This window comes from Myotis lucifugus, unplaced genomic scaffold (assembly GCF_000147115.1).
Source record: "Myotis lucifugus unplaced genomic scaffold, Myoluc2.0 scaffold_60, whole genome shotgun sequence".
In the NCBI taxonomy this organism is placed as follows: domain Eukaryota; kingdom Metazoa; phylum Chordata; class Mammalia; order Chiroptera; family Vespertilionidae; genus Myotis; species Myotis lucifugus.
In genome coordinates, this window is record NW_005871108.1 from 2,743,957 (window position 1) to 2,765,917 (window position 21,961).

A 21,961-nucleotide genomic window follows, 5' to 3' on the forward strand; every position below is an offset into this window, starting at 1 on the left:
AGCATATTTTTTTTTCCATTGAATTTTAGAGAGTGGAAGGGAGTGAGAAGGTGGAGGGGGAGGGAGGGAGGGAGGGAGGGGGGGGGGGAGAGAGAGAGAGAGAGAGAGAGAGAGAGAGAGAGAGAGAAACATCAATGATGAGAATCATTGATCGGCTGCCTCCTGCACGCTCCACACTGGGGATCGAACCCACAATTGGGCATGCGCCCCAACTGGGAATCGAACTGTGACCTCCTGGTTCATAGGTCGATGCTCAACCACTGGGCCATGCTGACCAGGCTCCACCTTACTTTTTTTTTTATTTTTATTTTATTTTATTGATTTTTTACAGAGAGGAAGGGAGAGGGATAGAGAGTTAGAAACATCGATGAGAGAGAAACATCGATCAGCTGCCTCCCGCACACTCCCCACTGGGGATGTGCCCGCAACCAAGGTACATGCCCTTGACCGGAATCGAACCGGGGACCCCTGAGTCCGCAGGCTGACGCTCTATCCACTGAGCCAAACCGGTTAGGGCATCCACCTTACTTTTAAATCTCTTAAAGTTGGGCATTAATAAAAAAAAATTTGAAGTTAATATTTATGTTGAAATATTACAGATCTCTTGGCTTACCTTTGCTTCTTGTATCCCACTCCTTTATTCTGTGTTTAATTTCTCTTTTGTATTAATGTGTATCATTTATCAAGTTCCTTCAGTAAGGATCTGTAAGTAATAAACTGCCTTTGTATATCTTAAGGCCTCTATTTTGCCTTTACTTCTTAGACAACATTTTAGCTGTGCAGTCATTTGTAGCTGACTGTTATTTTCCCTCAGAGGAAGACGTCCTTGCCTGTTAGTGTTCTGGCATCTATTGTTGCATTTGAGGAATCTAGTAACTAAATTGTTGCTTTATTGATTTCTGTTTGGTTGCTGTTACTATTTTTTGTTTGCTTTTATTGTTCTGCAGTTTTGCTATAGTGTATATTTGAGTAAGTTACTCTGGCAATCTGAAGACTCAAGTTTTCAGTTTTGGCCAGTGTGTCCTTGAATACCTTTCCTGTCTCCATTTATTTTTCATCTCTATCTTTTTGTGCTACATTCTTTGAGATTGTTTCAGATTAATAATATAGTTCACTAATACTTCAGTTTTGACTGAACATTCAGCTTTTTATCACATTTTTATTCTTATATTTTTCTGATTCTTATTTGAAATTTGCTTATTCTCATTCTATCCTTATGGCTTTTATTTCTTTTATTTCTGTACATTAAAAAAATTACCTTTATTGTTGAAAGTATTATAGATAGTCTCCTTTTTCCCCATTGACCTCTTCTACCCCACACCCCCTATTTCTGTATATTTTATTTTATTTTTTAAAATATATTTTTATTGATTTCACAGTGGAAGGGAGAGGGAGAGAGAGATAGAAACATCAGTGATGAGAGAGAATCATTGATCGGCTGCTTCCTGCATGCCCCACACTGGGGATTGAGCCCGTAACCCAGGCATGTGCCCTGACCAGAAATTGAACCATGATCTCCCGGTTCATAGGTTGACACTTAACCACTGAGCCACGGAGGTCGGGCCATTTTATACCCTCTTTATTGTTCTAGTCCAGCCGTCGCCAACCTTTCGGACCTCACAGACCACCAGTGGTCTGTGGACCATCGGTTGGCAACTGCTGTTCTAGTCTACCTAGATCTTGAGGTCTCAATTTTTCTGTTGTGTCGGCTGAAAACCCTCCCCAGCTTTGGTGGTTCATTTCTTCTTTAAAAATTTTGACTTAATGCTTATCACCTGTGGGATTTATTTTTACCCGTCTTATGGTAGAGGTGTCCTAAGGAAGTTTTGCATTTCTGTTGAACCAACCCATTGGTTTCCTTAGTGCCATACCTGTTCTTAGACTAATTTCTTGGATTGGGGTTCCTGGACCTCTTGGATGGAGTGATTTTGGAACCCATACCTGTGGCATGGAGTTTCAGTTTCTCCAAGGTGACTCTTTCACCTCTGACTTCTGTTGGAATTCATGTTATTTCTGTGTAGTTCTTTGTATCTTTTGGCATTTTATGGATCTAACTCATTTTCAGTTTCTTGTCTGTTAGTCTTTTGTAGGCATTAAAACACATGTCCCAAGCCCTAAGACCTGTATCTGATTTCAGTAGCCCTGAGAGTTACTTGGGTTCGAGTAGCTTCGTTGTTTCTAGCATCAGGGAATATTTCTTTCTTGCTTTTGGGCTTGCCTGTGTGTATGTGTTATATTTTGCATAGCTTTTCCATGTATTTGGGTTGGAAAATGAATGCTTTTGTGTCAGGCCTGTATATTTACTGGAAGATGTGTGACAAATTGCTCATATGTAGTTACATCCTGTAAATTAGGTGTAACTCACTAAAACAAGTTTCTGAGTTCTGCCAGGATTCATGTGATACTGGTAATGCAGTGGTGGTATTGCTGAGATGGTTTCATTTTGTCTAGATAGCATGTGTTAGGCTGAAGGGATATGTCAGTTTACATCACTAATGGGCCGTTTACAGCTTGATTGATCAGAGTGCCTTTGATTGCCTTGTGTTATCAATTCTTATCAGAAAGAATCATTGCAGTGGCCACTACTGTTCTTTGAGGAGTTTTGGTATATCTTTTTGTCTTAGCTATAACTTTATTTTGTTGTTTTGGTGGTTGCTTTAGTGTTTATTATATAGATACTTAACTTATCACAGTCTACCTTCAAGTAATATTATACCGCTGTTATAAGAACCTTACAGCAGTAGTAAGGCATTTGTGTGTCTGAAAAATTATCTTCAATCTTATTTTAAAAAATATTAAAAAATGTTTTTATTGATTTCAAAGAGAGAGGAAAGAGAGAAACATCCATGATGAGAGAGAATCATAGATCGGTTGCCTCCTGCATGCCTCCTACTGAGGATCGAGTCCACAACCCGGACATGTACCCTGACCAGGAATAGAGCCCTGACCTCCTGGTTCATGGGTCGATGCTCAAGCACTGAGCTACACTGCCTGGGCAAACTATCTTCTATTTTAAAAGATATTTTCACTTGATACAGAATTCCAGGATGACTGTGTTTTCTTTCTGTACTTTAAAAATTCCCTTCACCTTATGTCTGTGGCTTGCATTATTTCTGATTCGACCGCTGTTGTTACTTTATTTATTTGTTTATTTTAATATATTTTTTAAATATATAGGAGGAAAGGAGAGGGAGAGAGAGAGAGAAACATCAATGATGAGAGAGAATCACTGATCGGCTGCCTCCTGGATGGCCCCTACTGGGGATCAAGCCCACAGCCCTTGACTGGAATCGAACCTGGGACCCTTCAGTCCGCAGGCCGACGCTCTATCCACTGAGCCAACCCAGCTAGGGCTTGACCTCTGTTGTTATTTTAATCTTTGTTCCTTCCTCTGTGAGTAATATATCTTTTCTACCTTCTTTTGTTTAATTTTAATATTTTCTTTTTACCACTGCCTTCTAGCAGTTTCATTAGGATGTGGTTTACTTCATGTTTCTTGTGCCTGAGTTTTATTAAACTTCTTAGGTCAAATTTGGTAGATGTATAGTCATTATTTCTTCAAAAATTGTTCTATAGCTCCCCTTCCTCGTTGGGGACTGTAATTACATACCAGTATATATTTGGCCACTTGAAGTTGTCCCTCAATTTACAAATGAGCTGTTCATATTTTTTTTAGTCTTTTTATTATCTTTCTTTTTGGGTAGTTTCTACTGGTTAACCTTCATGTCATTAACCTTTTTTCCTGCTATAGTTTTTATTCCTAGAAGTTCTAGTTGGGTATTTTTAATTTCTTACATGTTGAACACATGAAATATAGTTATAATAACTTCAATTCTTATTTTACCATTTACCATTTTTTAGTCTGTTTCTACTTTTTAATTTTTCTTGTCATTATGGGTCCAATTTCCCTGCTTCTATGCATTCTTTTTTTGTTCTTGTTGGGGTTTTTTTAAAAATATATATTTTATTGATTTTTTACAGAGAGGAAGGGAGAGAGATAGAGAGTTAGAAACATCGATGAGAGAGAAATATTGAGAGAGAAACATTGACCAGCCGCCTCCTGCACACCTCCTACTGGGGATGTGCCCGCAACCAAGGTACATGCCCTTGACCGGAATCGAACCTGGGACCTTTCGGTCCGCAGGCCGATGCTCTATCCACTGAGCCAAACCGGTTATGGCTTCTATGCATTCTTAATAATTTTTGATTTGTCGACAGACACTGAGAATTAAATTTTGGGTTCTGGGAATATTTTTGTATTCATGTCTATTTTTGAGCTTTGTTCTGGAATGTGAATAAAGTTACTTGGGAATGTATCCTTTTGAGTCTTTTAAGCTGTGTTAAGTGGGGTTTATCCTTTCTATGTTTATTTTTGTAAAGCTATACATGTTTTCTTATTTCCTTTTCTTTCTTTTACACAAATAGCTTAGATATGTTCTTTCCTTTTATTTTAATTTAATGCTAATTAGACTTGTTGTTTTTTTTACAGTTCTTTCATTCTTACTCGGGCAGTAATTACCTGTGGCCTGATTGTTGCATTGGTCTCTTAATTAGTGTTCTTATTTTTAGACTCTTTCCATTAGTGACTGCTGTCAGATCATTCTAAAGCACATCTCTGATCATGTCACTGCATTGTTTTTCCCTACCTACGGCAGTGGTATTCAGGTATTTTTTTTGTTTTTTGTTTTAATCCCCTAGTGGTAATAAAAAAATTTTTGAGTTCACATCCTCAGTGTGTGTGTGTACATACATACACATACATATGTACACGTTTATTTTATTTAAATTTTTTATTTAAAATTTTAAAAATATCTTTTTATTGATTTCAGAGAGGAAGGGAGAGGGAGAAAGAGAGATAGAAACATCAATGATGAGAGAGAATCATTTGATTGGCTGACCCCTGCACACCCTCTACTGGGGATCAAGCCCACAACCCAGGCCTGTGCCCTTGACCAGAACCGAACCCGGGACCCTTCAGTCTGCAGGCTGAAGCTCTATCCACTGAGCCAAACCAGCTAGGGCTTATTTTTGTTTTTTAACTTTTGCATCAAAGCAAGCAAGAATTTATTGACCATAGAAGCACACTCAGGATAGTGAAGCAAGGAAGGGCTTAGCATAGAAGAAGCAACAGGAGAGCTTAGGCGGGCTGCTTTGGCTCGCTGGGAAGTCAGAAAAGGGGGCCTTGTAGATATGTTCAGGGTGTTAGCCCAGGACAAACTGCTGCTGCTGCCCATTGCTTCCCTGTAGCTTGTCTCATGGGGTCCCTTAGAGTTTAGGAGATGTGTGCCCATGGAAGAAGAAGTGGGGGAAGAGAAGTGCCCAGGTGTGCTTCCCAGCGGGAGAGTGCACCTATGCACATGTTTATTTATACACTAAAGGCCCTATGCACGAAATTCGTGCATGGGGCTGGGCCCTCACAACTGTGGTGGCTGCCTCGGCCCTCGCAGTCCAGCTTTGTCTGGAAGGATGTCCAGTCTAATTAGCATATTATGCCTTTATTATTATAGACTAGAGGCCTGGTGCACGAAATTTGTGCACGGGGGGGGGGGGGGTCCCTCAGCCCGGCTGCACCCTCTCCCGGCTGGGACCCTCAGGGGATGTCCGACTGCCTCTCGCAATCCAGGACTGCTGGCTCCTAACTGCTCGCCTGGCTGATCGCCCCTAACCACCTCTGCCTGCCTGATCGCCCCTAACTGCTCCACTGCTGGCCTGAACGCCCTAACCACCTCTGGGTTGGCCCCGCACCCGGGACCCAGGATTCCTTCCTCCAGCCAGCTGCTGGTGTCCGGGACCCTGGCCGGCCACAGGCGCTGGTGCCCAGGGCCGCAGGCAGGCTTCTCCCTCTCCCAGGCTGCAGCCACCACAGCCGCTGGCGTCCGGGACTGTGGGTAGGCAGCTTTGCCCTGGCCCGGCTTTGTCAGGAAGGACGTCTGGTCTAATTAGCATATTACCCTTTTATTAGTATAGATTATATATACATCTAGATATAAGTTAGCTATATTCTTTTATAATATGTCCATTGTGAAGTACACCCTAAAGTGGAAATTTAAAAGTATATATTTTTAAAGTATATTTTTATTGATTTCAGAGAGGAAGGGAGAGGAAGAGAGAGAAAAACATCAATGATGAGAGAGAATCATTGATTGGCTGCTTCCTGCATGCCCCACACTGTGGATCTAGCCGTGACCTCCTGGTTAATAGGTTGACACTCAACCACTGAGCCATGCCAGCTGGGTGAAATGGTAAAAGCATTTTAAAATTATGCTATATTTTAAAAATAATTAGTTAATATTAGAGTGAAATTAGTAAATGATAGAAGATATATTATGTTTCAACTAGTTTTTTTTGTTAATCCTCACCTGAGGATGTTTTTCCATTGATTTTTAGAGAGATTGGAAGGGAGGGGAAGAGAGAGAGAGAAACATTGATGTGAGAGAGACACATTGATTGGTTGCCTTCTGCACATATCTTGACCAGGGCTGGGGATCAAGCCTGCTACTGAGGTATGTGCCCTTGACCCTAATCAAACCTGGGACCCTTCAGTCCGCAGGCCAATGCTCCATCCACTGAGTCATACAGCTAGGGCTCAACTAGTTTTATCTAATTTTTAATGCTTTTGGCTAACTTTTTCAGGCATGATTTTCTCATTATTGATCTTATTTTTATTATATACTAGAGGCCTGGTGTACGAATTCGTGCACGGGTGGGGTCTGGCCGGCCCCGCCCCCTAGTTGGTTGAAATCCTGGTCAAGGGGACAATTTGCATATTAGCCTTTTGTTATGTAGAATGCTTGGTGTAAAAATGTCAGCTCTGCTGTTTTCTTAGTGTCTCTTGTATTTCCATTATCAGTATTATTTCCAAACTGTCTTTTCATTATGGTAATGTTTTTAAGCCTAGTTAAAACTAGATGAAATCTGTTAATCCACCTAATTAGACATAAAGAACATGCTGAAAATAAGTGAATTTAAGAATACTGAAATATGATGTAGGAATTGTGGAAGGGCAGCAGCGTCAAACCATATAGTAAATGGTTGAAACTTAATTTCTTGTTTTATTTTTAGATTAGAAATTTGTGTGTATACATTTCATTTTGGCAATTGCTGGCCCCATTTATAGAAACCTGCCTGATCTTGAGCCTCTTCTGATTATTCTGGATGGCTAAGTATTTTATGTGTTTTGTATCAGTTAGCTTTTGCAGTGGAACAAACCATCCCATAACTTGGTGCTTAAAACAACAATTGTATGTTTAACTCTCAGTTCCTTGGGTTGAATGGGCATTTTTTTCTGGTCTGGCCTGACTTAGATTATTCGAGATGATCTGTGCTGGGCTCTCATAACTGTGGTCAGCTGGAGGGATGCCTGCAGGCTGGATGTGTTAGGCAGAATTTTAAGGTGATCCCTAATACCCGCGCCTTCCTATAATCTCTCTGGCATGGGATGAGAACTATAATTTGCTTTTACCAATAGGACATGGCAAAAGTGAAGAGATTTAGCAAATGTGCTTAAGGTCAGATGTACTTAAATTAGCCCAAAGAAATTGAGTTGGCTTGGCCCAATTAGGCAAGCCCTTTAAAAGAGGACCTGAAAGTCAGATAGAGGAAGTGAGCAGTTCTGCTGGCTTTGAAGAAGCAAGCTGCTATATCATGAGAGTGCCACATGGCAAGAACTGCAGTGATCCCTGAGTGTAGGCCCCAGTTGACATCCAGCAAGAAAGTGACCTTAGTCTTACAACCACAAGACATTGTTTTCTGCCAATAAGCATGTGACCTTGGCAAAGGAAACTGAGCTCCATAAAAAGAACTCAGTTGACTACTTGATGTGAACCTTCTGAGCCCCTGAGGAGAGTATCTAGCCAAACCACCCCCAGACCCTCACCCCTGGAAACTTGAGATAATAAATGTGTGTTGTTTTAAGCCCCTAAGCTTGTGGTAATTTGATATATAACTATAGAAAACTATTAATACTGACTATAATTTTATCCTTTCCAGAATGTAGTATAAATAAAAATTATATAATGTTACCCTTTGAGATTGTTTTTTTCACGGGAGTAATACCTTTGAGATCTATCCAGGTTGTGTATCAACACTATTTCTTTTTATTGTTGAGCAGTATTCCATTTTATAGGCACAGGTTGTTTAGCCATTCTTCCATTGAAGAATATTTGGGTTGTTTGTTATCAGTTTGGGACTATCCAAATAAAATTTGCATGCAGGTTTTAGTGGGAAAATATTTCATTTCTCTATACATTAGTATTTAATTTTGGGGGAAGCTATTGTAAGTGGTATTGTGCTTTTAATTTTGTTTTCTAATTGTGATTGTTTGGTTATTTTAATATACAGTGGTATTTAGAAGCCAAGATCTAGGTTCTAGATGTGTGTGTTGGGGTGTTGCTGAGCCCAGTTCCTCTTAGTGGGAAGAGACTAAGAAATATTTGGATATATTTACATACATACATGCATTTACATCTATATTTATGTCTAGTTTTATCTAACTAAATATGGTAACAATCATGAGTTTACACCAGTGACAAATTCTAATGCAAGTCCAGAGGGTTCGTTCTAGTTTTCTCCCTTTCCATATTTGTAACTTACTTGTTTAATCCTCACACCTTCTTAAATAACTAATCTCCTTTTCCATCGCTGTTGCTGGCCCTCCCTCACGAAGAATCCTCATTGGCTGGCTCCCCATGGATGGTTGCCTCACCTGCTCAAGCTCTGATCCTCCACACCAGTTTGCCCTCTTATATACTGTATGCCATCCTCACTTAACTTGGGCTTTGATGCTCGGTCCCTTGTCATTTTTTTTTAAATATATATTTTATTGATTTTTTACAGAGAGAAAGGGATAGGGATAGAGAGTTAGAAACATCAATGAGAGAGAAACATCGATCAGCTGCCTCCTGCACAGTCCCTACTGGGTATGTGCCCGGAACCAAGGTACATGCCCTTGACCAAAATCGAACCTGGGACCCTTGAGTCCGCAGGCTGACGCTCTATCCACTGAGCCAAACCGGTTAGGGCCCCTTGTCATTTTTTGTTTGGACATTTCATCTTTCTTGAGCTCTAACTCTCATATGTCACTCTCATACGTGGATATTTTCTGTGTCCCACTCAGGCTGATACTCTACTCTAGATCACTGGGGATGCTATTCTCCTCCCAATGGAAGGAAAGATTAATTTGGGGAAGAAAATGGCAGCTCTTCACTTTAAAAAAAAAAATAGGTTTTTTTTGTTTTTTTGTTTTGAGTTTGTTGAAATTTTTCTTTAATGCACTGTGGTTCAGATATATGTATTATAAACAATTTCTCCTACTCTGTTAGCTACTTTTTCATTTTTATTAAGGAGTCTTTGATTAGAACTGTTCAATTTTGAGAAAGCCCATTTTATCGAACTAAAAAATATATAGTTAATGTTTTTAGAAATATTTTAGAAGCTTTCTATTTCTGGCTCCTACATTTACATTTGTGGTTCACCTTTAATTTTTGTGTGTAGTTTGAGGTAATGTTCAGGTTTGTGTTTTTGTTTATCTAGTTCCAGCATTATTTGTGGAAATGATTTTCCTTTCCCCATTGAATAGCCTTGGTACCTTTGTCCAAAGTCAGTTGATTGTATTTGTGTGGCTGTGTTTAGGTCTTTAATCAAGTAGTGCTAGTAGTGTGAGTCTTCTAACTCTCTTCTTCCTTTTCAAGATTGTTTTGACTGTTCAAGACCCTTTATATTTTCATATAAAATTTAAAATCAGCTTGCCAGTTTTTTAACAGAACAGTGCCTATTGGGGTTTTGATTGAGGTTGTGTTGAATCTATAGATCATTTTTGGGAGACCTAATCTTAACATTGATTTTTCTAATTTATGAGCATGGTACACATCTCTTCATTTATTTAGGTCTTCTTTACTTTTTCTGAGCGGTATTTTATAGTTTCCTAAGTATTTTAAATTTTTGATTCTATTGTAAGTAGAAATGGTTTTTCAGCTTTAGCATATATATAGTTGATTTTAAAAAACTCACATTTTCATTTAATTTCTGACATCACATTTGCTTTATCATTCTCTTTTCCCTACATATTATTTGGAAATTCTCTTTCATAATCCTCTGGCAGTTATCAAAATCAGAAAATTAACATTGATAAAGTAGTAGTACTGCTTGCTATCTAATCTGGATACTTTAGTCAAAATTTCCTATTATTTTATAGTAATTAAATGAGATTTTGGTGAGGAGCCATCCAATTCTGGATCATATGGTATTTTTTTGTCAAGTTTCTTTCATTTGTTTTGTTTTTTTCAAGGTTTTAAAACTTTATTTACATATTTAAAAATTATGCATTTCAATAATCAAAATGATTTTAACAAAAAATAAATGGCATTCTGATTAACACTGCATTTTACAGCCAATAGGACACCTTGGACCATCTGGTTTTTACTGTAGATTTCAACTGTTGTCCCACCTAGCTTCTTCCTTCACCAACATGCAAGTTCTTTTCTTTCTCTGACAGCCGGACAGGCTCATTTCTTTTTTTTATTATTATTTTTAAAATATATTTTTATTGATTTCAGAGAGGAAAGGAGAGAGATAGAAACATCAGTGATGAGAGCGAATCACTAATTGGCTGCCTCCTGCACTGGGGATCAAGCCCGCAACCCGGGTATGTGCCCTGACCGGGAATTGAACCATGATTTCCTGGTTCTTAGATTCACACTCAACCACTGAGCCACGCCAATAGTACCAGGTCATATCTTTTAATCTGGAAAAGTTCCCACAAATTTTTCGTGACCTTAATATTATTTATTTTTCAGTTACAGTTGACATACCATATTGTTTCTTAAAAAGTTCACCAGTTTGGGTTTCTTTGATTTAAAAAAAAAATACATTTTTTTATTTTAGAGAGAGAGGAAGGGGGAGGGAAAGAAACCGATTGGTTGCCTTCTGCACACCCCCTACTGGGGATCAAGCCTACAACCAGAGCATGTGCCCTGATCAGGAATTGAACTGGTGATCTTTTTGGGACGATGCTCAACCAACTGAGCAACACTGGCTAGAGCTGATTTTTTTTTTTAACAAAGGTTTTTAAATAATTATTTTTATTGATTTTAGAGAAACAGCAATTTGTTGTTTCACCCATTTATACATTGGTTGATTCTTTTTTCTTTCTTTTTTTTATTCTTTATTGTTGAAAGTTTTACATGGCTCCTTTTTTCCCCATTGCATTGGTTAATTCTTGTATGTCCCCTGACTGGGGATCTAACATGCAACCTTGGCTCATTGGGACGATGCTCTAACCAACTGAGCCTAACTATCCAGGGCCTGATGTTTTTTTCATTATCAGATTCAAGTAGTACATTTTTGACAGGAATATTTCAGAAGTGATGTTTTTTCTCAGTGTATTTTATCAGGAGACAAATAAATGATTTGTTTGATTTCTGATCATGATAACTTCAGTCATTTGGTTAGGATGGTCTGTCGTGTTTCTGCACTAGAAATAAAATTATCTTGTGAGATATAGTCTTGTCAAACTTGCATTCACTAGTTTTAGTGATGAATGATTCTTTCCTGAAACAACCATTATTACTGTGATGGTGGTCAAGTGGTACTTTTTAAAATTCCACCATTCATATGACATTTATTAATTGGCATTCAACAGTAAGGAAGAGCCTTCCTTCCTCCCACATTTGTTTATTCATTATGGCTTCCTATTTTATTGTTGAATTATCTGTTCCTATCATTTTTAACTTTAATGCACAGATTGTACAGTGTTGCCCAGTAGGACTCCCTTCACTCTAGTTTTTGTGTCCTTCTAATATGTCCTAAACATTTTTTACTTATTTGCTTTCTGGCCCAGTAAGATGTCGGCATAGCTTGTATATTCACAAGCTAAGCTGTTTCCCAGGGAGCTCTGGGTCCTTTTAGTTAAGAACAGTGTACATGTACACATCTATGTTTATTTCTGTATTTGTCTCTCTTTACATATGTTGGTTCATACTGATACCTTCAATTCCAGTCTTTTATTACAGGGTTCAGCGGTTCTCAACCTGTGGGTCGCGAACAATGAAAATACATCCTGCATATCAGATATTTACATTACGATTCATAACAGTAGCAAAATTACAGTTATGAAATAGTAACGAAAATAATTTTATGGTTGGGGGTCACCACAACATGAGGAACTGTATTAAAGGGTCGTGGCATTAGGAAGGTTGAGAACCACTAGCTTTACCCCTTTATGTAGTAATTTGCTACTCAAAACTGAGAAATTTGCCTCCCATTATCTACTGTAAATATACTTATTTGCTCAGTTCTAGAATAAACATTTTTAAAGTTTATTTTATTATTATTCTTTTTATTAATCTTTACCCGAGGATATTTTTCCATTGATTTTTAGAGAGAGTGGAAGGGAGAGGGAGAGACAGAGAGAAACATCAATGTGAGAAAGACACACCGACTGGTTGCCTCCTTCACGTACTCCGACCAGGGCTGGGGAACATGCAACCAAGTTATGTGCCCATGACCGCAATCGAACCCATGAACCTTCAGTCTGCGGGCCAACGCTCTATCCACTGAGTCAAACCGGCTAGGGCTATGTTCTATATCATTTTTTTTTTTAATCCTCACCTGAGGTTAGTTTTTTTCCCATTGATTTTTAGAGAGTGGAAGAGAGGGGGGAAAGACAGGGAGAAATATTGATGTGAGAGAAACACATTGATTGGTTGCCTCCTTACGAGCCCTGACCAGGGAGGAGCCTACAACCCGAGGTAAGAGCCCTTGACCAGAATCAAACCAGGACCCTTCAGTCTGCAGGCTGATGCTCTATCCACTGAGCCAAACCAGCTAGGGCTATGTTCTATACCTTGATGTGTGTTTGTCAAAACCTATCAGATAGTCTACTTAAGATCTATGCATTTCATTCTATGTAAATTATACCTCAATTTTTAAAAATGAGGGAGAGGACAGGACACAAGGAGTATACATTGATCTAAGGCAGTGATGGCGAACCCATGACACGCGTGTCAGAGGTGACACGCGAACTCATTTTTTTGGTTGATTTTTGTTAAATGGCATTTAAATATATAAAATAAATATAAAAAATATATAAGTCTTTGTTTTACTATGGTTGCAAATATAAAAAATCTACTGGTGAAGATGTTATAAAGATTGTTGAAATGACAACAAAGGATTTAGAATATTACATAAATTTAGTTGATGTAGCAGTTGTAGGGTTTGAGAGGATTCACTCCAGTTTTGAAAGAAGTTCTGTGGGTTAAATGCTATCAAATAGCATTGCATGCTGCAGAGAAATTGTTCATGAAAGGAGAATCAGTCGCTGCAAACTTCATTGTTGTCTTAAGAAATTGCCACAGCTACCCCACCTTCAGCAACCACCACCCTAGTCATAACACCCTCCATTAGCAAAAAAGATTATGACTCACTGAAGACTTAGATGATGGTTAGCATTTTTTAGCAATAAAATGCTTTGTAATTAAGGTAGATTTTTAGAGAGTGGAGGGGAAGGAGGGAGGCAGGAGAGAGGGAGAGTGAAAGAAAAACATCAGAGTGACACATCGATTGGCTGCCTTCTGTCTGTGCCGCGGCTAGAGCTGGGGATTGAACCTGCAACCCAGGTATGTGTCCCTGATGGGAATCGAACCCAAGACCCTTTTGGTTGCCGGGCTGATGTTCTAACCACTGAGAACACTAGCCAGGGCACATTGTGTTTTTAGAGATAATGCTATTGTACACTTAATAGACTACAGTATAGTGTGAACATACTTTCATATCATTTGGAAAACAAAAAATTTATGTTACTTTTTATTGCGATGGTCTAGAACCGAACCCACAATATTTCTGAGGTATGCCTGTAAACACTTTTCTAAATACTACTCAGATCAAGACATCTAACATGGCCAGGAGCCCACCGTGTACCCCTTCTTACTTACAACACCCTTCATTCCCCTGACTTCATAGAAGTTATTTTCCTGCTTTTTTTTTAAAATATTTTTTAATTGATTTCCGAGAGGAAGGGAAAGGGCGGAGGAGATAGAAACATTAATGATGAGAGAGAATCATCAATCGGCTGCCTCCTGCATGCCCCACACTGGGGATTGAGCCTGCAACCTAGGCATGTGCTCTTCACTGGAATCGAACCTGGGAGCCTTCACTCCGCAGGCTGACGCTCTATCCACTGAGCCACGCCTGCTGGGCTTCTTGCTTTTCTTTATTGTTATTTACTTATATTTGCATCTCCAACACTATAGTTTAATTTTGTCTGTTTTTGAACTTTTTGCAAATGAAATAAATTACAGTATGCATTCTTTTGTTCTATTCTTTCATTTGTTTTTAAGAACCATCCATATTGTTGTGAGTAGTTGTAGTTCATTCATTTTTTATTTTATAATGTCCATTTATTGAGCACACTAACCATGTATTGATTCTACTGATGATGGACACTTTGGTTGTTTATAGCCCAAGTTACAGACGATGCTGCCATTAATATCTGGATGTGAATTTTGATGTGTATAAATATGTATTTCTCTAGGGAATCCAAACTGACATTGCTGAGTCATAGGATGTTTGTATTTTCAACTGTACCAGATAATGCCAAACTGTATTCTCAAATGGTTGGATCCATTTTCAGTATAACCGTTTTACATCCACAGTAACACTACTTGGCATTGCTAAACTTTAATTTTAGCCTTTTAAGGATGCGATAATACCTCATTGTGGTTTTAATTTGCATAATTTTGTGTCTTTCTTTTATTGTTAGGTTAAATACCTTTTAATGTGAGTGTTGGATATCCTCTTTGGTATAATGCCATATTCGCATTTTATGCCTATTTTTCTTCCGGGCTGCCCTTTTCTTACTGACTTATGGTCTAGCTACAAGATCTTTGTTGGGGTTATATGAGTTGCAGATATCTTCCCCATCTCTGTAGGTAGCTTGCCCTTTTAACTCTTAATGGTGTCTTTAAAAAAAAATGTTTTTATTGATTTCAGAGAGAGGAGGGAAGAGGGAGAGAGAGATAGAAACATCAGTGATGAGAGAGAATCATCAATTGGCTGCTTTCTGTATGCCCCCACTGAGGATTGAGCCCGCAATGTGTTTGGGAATTGAACCACTTGGTTCATGGGTTGATGCTCAACCACTGCGCCACACCAGCAGGGCATTAATGGTGTCTTTTGATGAACAAAGGATCTTAATTTAGTTCACTTGATTAATTTTCTTATTTTGAAGGATTATTCTTTTTAAGTTTATTATGTTTTAACATATTAAGTCTCAGAAATAGAAGTGTTTGGTTAAAAGGTATGTACATTTTTTAGATTTTTGGTTTACAATTTACTTTCTCAGAGATAAATTTGTTGCATCATTCCAAGAACATGGCAGTCAATTACCATAATTACAAGCTTAATACTGAAAATATTCTTTAGCTTTTGATTCAGAGGAGCATTTCTAGCCAGTAGGGAAAAGAGATACAGATCTAAAAAGCTGGGGGTTTTTTAATTACTTTAAGTCAGTCTGATTTGGGCTTAAATTAATGAAAACAATATAGTAGTCGAAGGAACCCATGAAATTGATGAGTTAGACTTTTGTGGATGTCCTTTATAAATTTCTGGTATATTTGTAAGAGGTAAAGTCATGATTTTACCTAACCTTCACATACTTTTATTCAAAGAAGACATCCCGTTCCAACTTATCTCTGCTCATCTTCTCTTCTCTCCAAATTCCAGTATTCATCCTAGTTTCAAGATGTAAGATAGCTCCTAATTTTTTCTTAGGAATGGGTGGAGTTTAATTCTGAGACTCTACAACAGAGCCTGCTAGAAGCAGCATTTATTAGTTGAAACTTGGAGTAGAGCACTCCTCCACACTCTTGCTTCATTTTCACTATCTTACTTTAGATCTTCATCATTTTCATTTCTGTCAGTGTGATTCTTCTTCCTCCAGACTTCCCATGCTTAACAGAATGAAATTCCTAAAACTCAAATCATTCCCCTGACTACAGAGACTCCAAAACAATCAAATCTTAATCCCTCAGCACATAGTATGTTATCTGCCCTCCTGCTAGAGAGATCTCTAACCCCCTCAACATACTCAGTTCCCCATATGCCTGCTGAAATCTATAGTTTCTTTGAGTTTGAAATATTATTCCACAGTGCTCATCTCATTATCAACTACTTCTTTCTTCCCACTGCCACCCGTCTGCTTGCTAGCTAATGTCTTTTGTTCATTTTTTGCTAACATCTTTTCTAAAAATATTTTTATTGATTTCAGAGAGATAGAAACATCAATGATGAGAGAGAATCATTGATCGGCTGCCTCCTGCACGTCCCCCAATGGGGATCAAGCCCGCAACGCAGGCATGTGCCCTTGACCACAGTCGAACCTGGGACCCTTCAGTCTGCAGGCTGATGCTCTATCCACTGAGCCAAACCAGTTAGGTCAGCTAACATCTTTTTTTCTTTTTAAGAATTTATTTTAGTAAATTGATGAGTGAGAGAGAGAGAGAGAGAGAGAGAGAGAGAGAGAGAGAGAAACATCAATTGGTTGCCTCCTGCATGCACTCCTGACCGGGAATCAAACCTGGCACCTTTTGGTGTAGAGGACAGTGCTCTAACCAACTGAGCCATGCAGGCCAGGGCTTAGCTAACACCTTTTAAAACTTAGCTTTTTGGAAGGTTATCTCCCTGATTCTTAATTCACTTTCTGTACTCCATGCCCTCTTAAACTTAAGGACTTAGATGTCCCCTCTTCTGAGCTGCTGCATTTCTCTGTATACCTCTCTCACTGTGCTTTGGAGTATAATAGGTTTGATTTTTCTCCCCTAATCAGTTAAGCTCCTTGAGGCTAGGCCCGTTTCCTACTCCTGATATCCCACCCTATCCCCAGAAACTAGCATTTATAGGAGTCACCCGTAAATATTTAGTGAATGATTGAGTGCAAAGTTTTATCTCACTTTCTTGATATATGTTTGAAAAGAACTTGCTGAGAAAGTCAGTTAGAAAGGGAAAAGCAATACATGTTTAGAAATTACTACTATGCTTGATCGATTTGTAGGGTTTTGCTCACCCGAGTTTTCCTTCCTGTCACAGAAGGATGCCCTGCAGTGGTCTCGCAATCCGGCTGCAGTGGAGGGAGAGGAGCCAGAGGACACAGCTGATGTAGAGAGCTGTGGGTCTAATGAAACCAGCACTGTGAGTGGTGAAAATGATGGTAAGTGCCCTTAACAAGGTGGGTGAAGAGCCATAAGCAGTTATTAGGTACTAACCTTTATTTCCCTCCCTTCCAGTATCACTTGATGAAACATCTTCTAATGCATCCTGTTCTACAGAATCTCAGAGTCGGCCTCTTTCCAATCCCAGGGACAGCTACAGAGCTTCCTCACAGGTAGGGAGGAGAGTTGGTGACAGGGGGATAAGAGAGGCCAGGCACAGATAGGACTGTCCATCCTGTAGTTAATTGTGAGAGTGTTTGAAGAGTGGAGAAAATCAATTTGGTCTCCACCTGTTAGTACCTTTTAAAAGTGGGCCGGAGAAAAAGTGGGTCATAGATCTGACAGCAGAGTGATTTGTTGTTGTTTTTTCTCTTTACATGGCTGGATAACCAGGGAGAAGTAGAGCATTGTGCAGAATGGGGAGAACAGGAGCCAGGGAGTTAGTGGTTTGAATTTTGGCCCTTTCACTCACTAGCTTTGGGACCTTGGGCAAATTCCTTATCTGTAAAATGGGGATAATGGTAGAGTCTTCTCAGCGTGGGTGATGCTTGGCACAGGGACTGGCACCTGGCCCAATAACAGTGCTGCTGTTAGCATTACCTGCCTGAGTTCATCGAATACAAACTCTGTTTTACAAGACGGTGAGTGGAGACATAGTGGAGAGGGACTGTGCTGTGGCCTTGCAGGTGACTCAGATTCTTTGGATTCCTCTGGGGATATAGGCAAACAAGCAAAAGAAAAAGACTGGTGTGATGCTGCCTCGAGTTGTCCTGACTCCTCTGAAGGTAAACGGGGCCCACGTGGAATCTGCATCAGGTATGTATGCGATCTGGGTTGTGGTGCCTCTTCCTCAGCGCCGGGGGCTGCCTCCCAGCGGTAGTGCGATGCCAGTGGAGTCAGGAGACCCTCCTCTGGCAGCAGCACTCTGTGGTGGCGAGACCTGACCTAGGTTCCAGTGCTGGGCTCTGCCGTGCCCTCCCCTCCCCTTTGCCTCACAGGGTGGCTGTGAAGGTCGGATGGAGTATGCAGGTGCTTTTTGTAAAAGGTGCAGTGCTGTACAAACTAAGATGGCAGTTTGGCATTCTTACGTGATATTTTAAAGCCAGCGCATGCGGTGTTGAGCTCTGACAGCCCAAGGCTGGGCCATGGAAGCACCCAGTATAGCTGGCAGCACCTCAGGGAGAGTTGGGAGAAGGAAGCTTGTCTAAGAGCCATGGGCATGGCGGGTGATACTTTTGACCAGTGGAATAATGTGCCTTCAGGGTTCTCGGGCCGCCACGCTGATGGCGAGAGTGGCAGCCCGTCCAGCAGCAGCAGCGGCTCTCTGGCCCTGGGCAGCGCTGCTATTCGTGGCCAGGCCGAGGTCGCCCGGGACCCTGCCCCGCTCCTGAGAGGCTTCCGGAAGCCGGCCACAGGTGAGTGGCTTGGCACTCATTTCTTTGCCTGTAAAGGGGGCCCCTGCAGGCCAAGTGACATGAGGAAGTCTACTTCTTTTACCAGTTTATCTTGGGTGGTCCTCTGTTTTTTGTTTAATTTTACCTTGCATTTTGGTTATTCCACATATAGATAGTCTCTGCTAGACTGAGAGAGAGTTCCTTGTGGGCAGAGATGGTGCCACATTGCTCCTCGTATGTCCCTGTAAGGGCCTAGTCTGCCTGCTTTAGTGGTCTTGCTCAGTCAGTGTCTATGTGAGTGAAAATTGCTTCTGAGCTTCTCAGTGAAGAATTCCAACGTCCATTTTCTTTCTTTGTTAACATCCTGCCATATTTGTTCTCAACATCGTAGTCTCTGTCAGATGCCCTTTTCTACAGCCCAGTCAGCATATTGAGTGGAAACCTAAGTTGAATTTGGGAGATGCAAACAAATTCAGTAGTGTGCACCTCCCATACCCAGTAGGTTTACTTACAAGGCCAATACACTGTTTGCTATTTCAGGATTTATATCTCAAAGCCCACATGCTGGCTGTTTGTAGATGGGCCACAAGAAACCATTAAGAGTTAGCCTTGGCTTGTGAAATTAGAATAAACCATTGCCCAAGTCAGAACTAGGTCTGCTTTTCCAATTCCTCAGCAGTGCTCAATCTAAGATTAACAGGTGTCTATTCTAAGTGATTTAAAAAAAAAAATAAAAGTAACATTTGCTGAGGCTTCTGTGAGAGGTATTGACATTTTCGTGGGCTTTAAACAACCCTTAGTACCTTTCTGCATGGAGATCGTACCTCTTCGGCCCATTCACAAGAAGGCTTCTGCGGATTTTCCCATAGGACGCTAATAGATTTGCTTTTAGACAACTTCCATCATTTCACCAGCTGACTTTGTGGAACTTTTCTTCAGCTTTGGAGGCAGGGTCAGGGCCTGCCCCTGCCTGGTTTTATGGGGAAGAGTGTCCTCTTCAGGCTGTGACACAGCGTAGTACAGTCTTATGTGAGAAGATGCAGCCCAAGTGTTCTCTTGGGTTTGCTGGCAATGACAGTTACCTGGGAAGAATAACTGTAACATATAGGTTAGGGTGTACTGGGTAGTCGAGCAGATTGTGTGCCGATAAGTTCTGAGTAGCTTGGGTGCCACCAAAGTTTCCCCTAAAGTTAGTATTTGTTTCTTCTGCTTTAAGAAGCTGAAAATGTATACGTTGCTTTTTATTGCTTCAAAAATCACAGGTCAAATGAAGCGCAACAGAGGGGAAGAGGTAGATTTTGAGACACCTGGGTCCATTCTTGTCAATACCAACCTTCGGGCCCTGATAAATTCTCGGACCTTCCACGCCCTGCCATCCCACTTCCAGCAGCAGCTCCTTTTCCTCCTGCCTGAAGTGGACAGACAGGTACGGATAGGCCGCCTCTTCTATGCTTCTCTCTGAGCGAGCTTGTGTTGTCCTTCTAAGTTTTTTATTTATCGGGTTATGTGCCTGATCCTTCTAGGTGGGGACGGATGGCCTGTTGCGTCTCAGCAGCAGTGCACTGAATAACGAGTTTTTCACCCACGCGGCTCAGAGCTGGCGGGAACGCCTGGCTGATGGTGAGTAGACGTTCTTATCTCAGATTGTTTGAGAGGTACCTGCCATGTGTGGTATCACTTGTTTCCTGATATTTAAAACCCCATTTTTACCAATTTACCTCTTTTTCCAAGGGGTATTTAGTGTAAGGCAGGCTTTCCTCACAACACTAATAAATGTGGCAGGTGTTAATGTGCTTCATAGCTTTAGAAGATACAGGGTATTGGGGCTTTCATTGTTTTGTGTGTAAATATCCATCTGCATTGCCTCTTCATCATTAAACCTGTCAACTCCTATTCTTTCCATTAAACATGGCGTTGTCTGGATGGACGGAGGAAAGTGCGCTGTGGCATTGAGCTACAATGTTAATCTTTACCAGATGCTCTGTTTTTAGACATCGCCATTGGAGTGATTGTTAGCTTCTCCTACTTTAGTTTTGTGGGGAAGGTACAAGGAGAGTGTGTTGGGAAGTCCCTGAGACCTCTTCCAGGTTCAGTGCTTGACTAGGAGGATTTACAGCACTCAGCATAGAGTCTTCTTCATGGCTGTAGTTTATTTCAGCGAAAGAATACAGAGTGAAGGACTTCAGCAAAGGTGAAGTCCAGGGAAACCAGGAGCAAGCTTTCAAGGTCCTCTCCCAGTAGAATCACACAGGATGCGCTCAGTTCCCCCAGCACCGAGCTGTGACAGCACATGTGAAATGTAGTCTACCAGGGAAGCTTGTTAAAGACTTGGTGCTCAGGGTTTTATCGAGGGCTGATCATGTAGCATGCCTATGCCTGGCACATACCCAAATTTCAGATTCCCCAAAGGAAAGCAGGTGCTCGCCATAAACCATCTTGTTTGCAAAAACAGTTTAGGCACAGTAAGCCATTCATATCAGTTTGGGGGTGGGAACCCTCCCCAAATCCAGGTTCCCAGATGTCAGCCAAGGGCCAACCTTGTAAGCAGCCCTTTCTAAGGATAAGCAATCAGGCCTGCTAGGTTAACTTTTTTCTGCACAGGAAGTAAGAATGGTTCTTTGGTTTGTTTTTTTGTTTTGTTTTGTTTGTTTTTTTAATATTTTTTTTTATTGATTTTTTACAGAGAGGAAGGGAGAGAGATAGAGAGTTAGAAACATCGATGAGAGAGAAACATCGATCAGCTGCCTCCTGCACATCTCCCACTGGGGATGTGCCCGCAACCCAGGTACATGCCCTTGACCGGAATCAAACCCGGGACCCCTCAGTCCGCAGGCCGACGCTCTATCCACTGAGCCAAACTGGTTTTGGCTTTGGTTTGTTTTTGTTTTGCTTTTTTGAACAACGTGTTGCTGTTTGAAGACTAAGTTTCCCTTGTAACAGACATGTTAGTTTTGTCCTGAGAAGAGCATGATGTGAGAGATCCTTTGGAGGAGACGGAAACCAATGTTGAAGATAGTGAGGGTAAAAAAAAAAAGACCTCTAAATCCACCAAAGTAATATGTATTTTGAAAATGGAGGAAGTAGAACTACTTTCCATAAGACACATGAATATCCTGAATGCATGTGCTCAAAAGTTTTATTTCTCTCTAGGTGAATTCACTCACGAGATGCAAGTCAGGATACGGCAGGAAATGGAGAAGGAAAAGAAGGTGGAACAATGGAAAGAAAAGTTCTTTGAGGACTACTATGGACAGAAGTAAGGCACTTGGTTGCTGTGAGTGTTGGTCTGGGGTTTGGGGGGGATAAAGGCAGATGTTCTCCAAGTTGTGCATACTTTTGTGTTGAATGAGAATGTGGAGATTGCCT

The 21,961-nt window shown here is 40.5% G+C and overlaps 1 protein-coding gene across 4 annotated transcripts in view; it reads left to right on the plus strand.

Moving 5' to 3' along the window:
- ASXL1 (additional sex combs like 1, transcriptional regulator) overlaps positions 1-21,961 on the plus strand; it is a 57,296-nt gene that overhangs the window by 29,033 nt on the left and 6,302 nt on the right. For 2 of the 4 annotated variants that reach the window (XM_014456449.2, XM_023754362.1), the window contains 7 exons: positions 17,080-17,200; positions 17,277-17,374; positions 17,924-18,017; positions 18,464-18,616; positions 19,858-20,021; positions 20,119-20,215; positions 21,746-21,851. In XM_014456449.2, the coding sequence (XP_014311935.2) occupies positions 17,080-17,200; positions 17,277-17,374; positions 17,924-18,017; positions 18,464-18,616; positions 19,858-20,021; positions 20,119-20,215; positions 21,746-21,851 (833 nt within the window). Of the gene's footprint in view, positions 1-17,079; positions 17,201-17,276; positions 17,375-17,923; positions 18,018-18,463; positions 18,617-19,857; positions 20,022-20,118; positions 20,216-21,745; positions 21,870-21,961 lie in introns of all 4 variants that reach the window. The other 2 variants (XM_023754364.1, XM_023754363.1) reach the window with 2 other exon arrangements.